At 43.0% G+C, this 7,122-nt stretch overlaps 1 protein-coding gene across 1 annotated transcript; it reads right to left on the bottom strand.

Moving 5' to 3' along the window:
* Positions 1-4,938: 4,938 nt before the first annotated feature.
* On the bottom strand, positions 4,939-6,441 carry LOC134207067 (uncharacterized). The gene has a single exon (XM_062682792.1). The coding sequence runs from the start codon at positions 6,439-6,441 to the stop codon at positions 4,939-4,941; it is 1,503 nt and encodes a 500-aa protein (XP_062538776.1).
* Between the last annotated feature and the right edge of the window lie 681 nt (positions 6,442-7,122).

The raw sequence follows: 7,122 nt of genomic DNA, 5'->3' as shown, positions 1-7,122 counted from the left end.
GTCTACATCAGACTGCTGAGGGAAGCTAAGCGATTCGGACTAGTCAACAACACGTTAAAAACGAAGTATAGATAGGAAGAAGCTCAAGAGAAGACAACATGAACCACCCACCACGAGTTTGTATCGATGGTAACAAAATCGAGGTGGTTGTACTTGGGCTCACGGGTGACCGCCAGATACCAGCAGAGAAATTCGAAGACGCATCGTGGCTGAATATCGTACATAGAATGTATTGCCAATCCGGAGATGGCGAGTTCGATTCTCGGTCCGGTCTAGGAGGTTTTTGCAGGTGAGAAACATTCTCGGTTTCTTGTAGTCGCAATTGGCAATCACAGAAAAGCTTCCAATTAATACCTGAGGAAATGCTGATAGAAAACTAAGTTGAATATCAGGACAATGTAATGTAGAGCCATTGAAGAAAAAGAAAATGAACCTTCACTACTATTGTTACGCCGAAAACCATCGAATCACTTACCTTACTCGAAGATACATAATCGTAAATTCTTTCGCATAATAACAGCTAGTGCAAAATTCCGTTATCACTTATCAGAAGTCCACTATGTATGTATTAGTCCTTTCACTAATCTTGAATCATGGCGGTATACATGTTTCATGCAAGTGAGTACGGTTGAAGTCAATTTCAGGTAAATGCGGGTTAGCGTGTGTAGTCGTGGTGAATTCCCAAATGCTTGACAAAATGCATACTTATAGGTGGCCTTTCACTACACTTTGAATCTAATTATCTCAAAATGTTGCTCACGGAAGAAATAAACTACCCAATAGTGAGTTTAATTCACCCAACCTCGAACATCCGTACGGGAAGCCAAAATTGAGTATGTAGGGTCGAAGTAGTTTGCCTTTACTCCCATGTTAAAAAAGTACCCAACGGAAAATTTATTTACCCAAATGTAAGTTTAATTCACTCAATCTCGACCTCAGGTAATAAAACTCAAAATTGGCTTCCCGTGTTGAACTGGCGTCGTTGGATTGTTTGGCTTTTTTGTTTTTGACAACAAAAGAAAGAGTGGATGAAAGAGAAGAGAAAAAATAACTCAAAAGTAAGTTTAAAAATACCGTGGGGCATCGAAATCCGTACACTTAAGCACCTTAATATATGGAAAAGTCATTAGAAAATTGGAATCGAATGTAAATAAAACGTTTGTCATTGACACAGGTGCATGAAGGCTTCTACTTTTGAAGTCTTTTACATTTACTCATTAAAACTAAGAAAAACATGATAAAATAATGAATTAAATCAACTGCTCCTGACTCGAAATCCGTCCACCGTGGACGGATTTCGAATCAAAGGATCAAAATCCGTACAGCTATTTCTTAACTAAATATTTAAATTGAAACAGTCTGAATGACTAAACTACCACTGTAAATAGTTCGATATGCACCTTAAGAAGCGATCCCTACGATTTGTATTCCGCTTATCTTATGTAATGATTTGCAATTAGCAATTAAAACAGTTACGTTTGGTGCAATCATGCTCTACCCGAAAACAAAATGACGGCACAAACTCCGCGTTTGGTGGCTGGAGATTTGTTTTTGATTTTAATATTTAATTTCAAAGCTTTCTTTCCAATTCTATGCCCGAAAAGCTTACTGTCAAGTATCTGAACAGGCTAAGATTAATTATTCCTACATTAATTACCTTTAACCTCCTTTATTTTATTGATATCTCATGAGGTGGACGGATTTCGGTGCTGTATGGATTTCGGTCCCGCACGGTACTCAATTTTGGGTACTTTTTTTCTTCCGTGTAGCGTTCAGTACTATAACTCGGTATATATAATTATATGATTGCCATACTACTTGTGGAAACACGCTTCCGAATTTCAAGAATTTTGAAACCTATATTTCCAGGGTCTCAAGTTATCTTCGTGAGCATAGGCGTAGGATTACTAATCCGCAGGGGAACCTGATCCAGGATGACCGGTTCGTTGTCAAACCTTTCTATGGCCTAGTTAATGTTATCATCATTTCAAGTCCATGGATACCCGGGTACCCTTCTTCTTCTTGTTCTTCTTCTTCTTATTGGCATTACATCCCCAAACTGGGACAGTGCCGCCTCGCAGCTTAGTGTTAATTAAGCACTTCCACAGTTATTAACTGCGAGGTTTCTAAGCCAAGTTACCATTTTTGCATTCGTATATCATGAGGCTAACACGATGATACTTTTATGCCCAAGGAAGTCGTGACAATTTCCAATCCGAAAATTGCCTTGACCGCGTGGTCTTGCTTTGTAGCCGCGCAACTTACCGCACGGCTAAGGAGGGCCCCCACCCAGGTACCCTATCGGTTTCGTAAAGGTGTTTTTTTTCGGTAACAAAAGGGTTAAGGACCTTGTGGAACTTAGTCAATATTCCGAATTCATTAAGGTCAATCAATCACCTCTTTATTCCAACAGTGGAAAGTTATCTAAAGCAATTTAATGTAATGGGCTCTTTCTTGCAGAAGGTGTATCTTTCGAGGGAAAATTAATAGGACGTGGACGTTGATTCCTAATTTCGATAACGATATATTTGCACTCTGTGAATCATGGCTTTCTTCTGAAAATGAAATCAAGTTCCACGACTTTAGCATAGTTCGCTAAGATCCGGATGGTCATTATGGTGGCGTTCTTTTGGGGATCAAGAAATACTAATTATTCTACAGAATTCCCATTGATTGTTCCCGGCTTAGAAATTGTCGCATCATTCAATCCTTCATTCTTATTCGTCATCAGTCAGTCAATAGTCGAGTCTTCCTTTTTCTCATGCTTAGTCGATTCTCTTTTCCATTACCTACTGATTCGGTAGATTCTCCAGACATTACAGATTCATCATGAAATGTGGGATAAGTAGGTTGAATCCGGGACTGTCCCGAACAATCCGAGACGTCTGGTCATTTTAGATAAGAACTAATAAATCAGCACCTGTGGCTAGCACTCCTTCAATACTATGCGCTTCAAGCAGGGATTGAACTTCTCATTTCATTATCATTTAGTATTCAGCCAATAACTCATTCTAGAGGAAGAGTTCCGAAAAGTGTTAAATGGCGGACTTCTAGCGCTATTTTCCCTCTACAACTTTGTCTAAGGATACATAGCTCTAAATAAAGGTGAAATAAGCGGAAAGGATAGTGGCGTGATACCAAACGTAAATATATTTAGTTGCAACGTGCGGTTTCCGCCCACGGTGGAGGTATACGTTCATCGTTCGCTATGGCGCCGGTGGAAAGTGAGAGAAAGTTCATAAATTGATTGCAAACAGTCCTTTTCAGGACTATAAATATTTATCGTGGAAGAGGTATTGACCGTTGGGAAAAAAAATCTACCCAGTCAAACAGACTATTCGACTTTAGCTTCCGAATTCTCTCCGTTTAAACGACAGTGACGATTCCTCATTTTCAATAATGCGCCTTGTCGAATACTAACAGCAGCTAAATGAAATTTTCCACTAAGGTGGCGCCTTGATCAATTTGGCTGTATTTGGCAAATTTTTTTGGTTTTGTGTCTGTTAGAGATTGTAAATAAAATCGATTCTCTTAAGTTTGCCATTTTATACATATGAAAGTTGATCCGAGATGAACTTTCTTCAAAGTGCAAAATTAATCATTTGGCGACCACAGAAAGTTGCCCTTCGGTAGAATCACAAGTGCGCATCGGAGAGTAATGATGCAATAAACCTAAATGGAAGGAATCACTTTCAGTAACCAAGCTACAACGACAAATGCTGATGTCAGCGAAACACTCTATTTTCGCAATTAATCGCTTCTTTTCAGAATATACTGGTCCTGAGAAGAACCAATTTTCTTTCCCGCCTTTCCAATAACTAACTGACGCCACAATTTGGAATAAATTTTCAGTATCGGCACTGGTGGCGCGGAATCGCAGCAATGCTATTTTTGTAGTCAACCCTTTCTTCGTATAAAATGCTGGTTCGTCGATGTTAAATAATCTCCAGCAACACGCCGAGTACCACCACCACTGCAATGATTTTCCGTTGAAACTGTTACCAGCGCCTTCGTGCTACTGTGTCCACTCTGCATGAAATCTAGTTCAAAATGAGGATTAGATCCAATCCCGCAAGTTGCTTGATTTTGATGTCTGTGGTTGCGATGCATGTACGTGTTTGATTGGTTGACCTATTTCTAAACTTTTTATCAATTATCGATAATATAAAGTTAAAAATCAGTATTTTGAGATCAATATCAAGAAGCGTTGACTCATCCTTGATCGAATGGTCCAAAAATATTAGACATCCATCGAGAAACGGCTGTGTAGGGCGCTTACCCGAATGAGTCCTACGTTGTGTCTTTTCTGATTCAATTTCCGACACTTCTGCCGGTCGGTAGTAGTGTATGCAGCAGGGGGGTCTGGGTTTCCCTTTTCTTTCGCAGGTAGCAGCAGCAGCAACGGAGCATCAACGGACGACGGAAGCACTGTACCGGGACAACGGTGGATCCACAGGTAAGTTTCGATACGCGGACGTTTAGAACACAGGTAAGACTTGAATTCATGCACTTATTTTATTAACTTTCAAACACTTAGTCTTACTATCAACACTTAGTTTTATTTCTCCGTTCTGCTCAACTGCACTACTAATTATGAACTAACTGGGACGGCGAGTAAAGGAACGTCCAACGGTCTTTTTGTATCCTGGTTGCTAGTTTTATCAGGCGAAATATTCGTAAACGTCATGCTAACTGTTATACACCGTGTTGGAGCCTTAGCTACATAAAACTTGCATGAAAGTGACGTTCAAGATTAACCCATTTTGATTGATGTTTCAACATACCCGCCGCCTTGAATGATTGTGTCGTTCAACAAACGTCAATAACAAATTCAGTGATCATAACAATAATAAATAGTCTAGCTAATTTCGCGTTACAGGTAAGTATGATTATCTTAACTATTTTGTTCGTTTTTCTTATAATTTTAGGTACAAATATTCACAAATCGCTGGCATGTGGATTGTTGGTTGGATTTCTGGTGCTACATCGTTGGAATTCATCGAAAACTGCCGCGGATTGCGGTACCAGGCATGATGTTGTTTCGCTTCGTTGAACTTCTTCGGGATGATCAGCAAGCGGCAAGAGGCATATTTTGTTGATGGTACGTTTTATTATTCCCTTCGCTGTTCGAAGACTAACGACGCGACATAAATCGTCTCTTCCAGGATGTACGGCGACGATGCGGGCAAGTGGCCAATGGATTGCTGGTAGTGAGTCATCCGCAACGATGACCAGGCGACCAGGATGAATTTGATTGTTGCAAGCTGCATATTTTGTATCGCGCATCAGCTCCTGCAGATATTCTCTCTTCCAATGGACCCAGAATTTTTGGACGAGCTGCTGCCAGTTTTGATACGTTCCGAGCAAGCCAGTCGGGAGATGCTGATAATCTGGGTCGGGCAAGGCGGTGGACGATGTTCCGATGAGGAAGTGCGCTGGTGTCAGCGCAGCCAGATCGTTCGGGTCGTCGGAGATGGGCAGCAGAGGACGAGAATTCATCATGGCTTCTATTTGTGTTAGCACCGTGTAATAGCCCTCGAATGTGAGACGAGTACTACCGAGTTGTCTGAATAAATGTTTTTTGGCACTTTTGACCGCGGCTTCCCAAAGGCCACCAAAATGCGGTGCGCAGGCGGAGGTAATTTCTACTTGATCCCTTTCGCTGCGGAATCGGGCGAACAGTTCTGCGAGCTCCCCCTTTGCGCCCTCGAAATTCTTTCCATTGTCCGAATGGATGTGGTTTGGGACTCCCCTTCTAGAAATAAACCTGCGTAGGGCGGCCAAAAACCCTGGAGTTGAGAGATCCCCCACGAATTCCAAGTGCACGGCCTTGGTGGCGAAGCAGACAAAAACGCACAAGTAAGCTTTGGCAGGGGCAGCACGCTTGTGTATGGGCTTCAGATAAATTGGTCCTGCGTAATCCACACCTGTTATTGAGAATGGACGACTTTGGGTAACCCTCGAGGATGGTAATTGACCGATTTGTTGCCGTGCTAGGACCGGCCGATGACGTGTACAGCGGAAGCAGTGCCGGACGATGCTTTTGACGAGGTTCCTGCCATTAAGTGGCCAATATTCCTCACGGATCGTGGACAGCAGAAGACGCCCGCCGCCGTGAAGCAATTGGCGGTGGAAATGCTCGCCGATGAGCTGGGACAACGGATGGTTCTTAGGGAGGAGGACAGGGTGTTTCGATTGGTAAGGCAGCTGAGATAGATTAAGCCGACCACCTGCTCGCATGATTCCCATTGGGTCGTTGAACGGGTGCAGACGCCGAGTGAATGAATGTTTTGGGAGTGGCTTTCCTCGAAGCAGTTCTCTGAGTTCTTCCTTGAACGCATCTTGTTGGGCAAAACGGATTAAGATTGTGTTCGCATTGGCAAGTTCTTCGACGGTTAATGCCTTTGAATTTATCTCTCTCTCTCTCTTCAGGTGTTGCATGTGGCTGAGTTCTGGCTTTCGAACGGGCTTTGGCAGCGAAGCGAAGGCAGTAAGCAACGGTATGAAGCAATCGTGTGTACGATGACCATCTTAGGAACCACGGATTGATGCAGCGTGCGGTTTGCACTGATACGACGACGGACCTTTCTTCTAATTCATCTTCTGGAACAACTACCGGGTTAGAAATCGGCCAATATTGTTGAGATTGAACTAACCAGCCAGGACCATGCTTCCATACGGCGCTATTAATGAATTCCGCAATTGGCATCCCTCGAGAAACCAGATCTGCTGGGTTTTCTGATCCGGATACGTGATTCCAGTTTCCACCGCGGGTGTAATGCTGCACTTCAGAGACTCTGTTGGCTACAAACGTCTTCCATGTGCTCGGTGATGCGCGAAGCCAGTGCAAACATACTGCTGAATCGGACCAGAAGAACGATGCCGACACGTTTACGCCGATAGATTCCCTCACGCGATGGTGGAGATGCGCCGCCAATACGCAGGCACACAGTTCTAAGCGAGCGATGGACAGACGTTTCAAGGGTGCGACCTTGCTTTTTGAAGCCAGTAAGGTGATTTTCACGGTTCCCCTGGCATTTGAACAGCGAACATAAGTGCATGCTCCATAGGCAGCTGTTGAAGCGTCGGCGAAGGTATGGAGTTCTACGTTGGATTCTGGAA

The sequence above is a fragment of the Armigeres subalbatus genome, chromosome 1 (genome assembly GCF_024139115.2).
Source record: "Armigeres subalbatus isolate Guangzhou_Male chromosome 1, GZ_Asu_2, whole genome shotgun sequence".
In the NCBI taxonomy this organism is placed as follows: Eukaryota; Metazoa; Arthropoda; class Insecta; order Diptera; family Culicidae; genus Armigeres; species Armigeres subalbatus.
This window is presented reverse-complemented; position numbering and strand designations above follow the sequence as displayed.

What these genes read in the sequence shown, in the direction of transcription:
- LOC134207067 (XM_062682792.1), bottom strand. Translation starts at nt 6,441, where the DNA reads ATGCAACACCTGAAGAGAGAGAGAGAGATAAATTCAAAGGCATTAACC.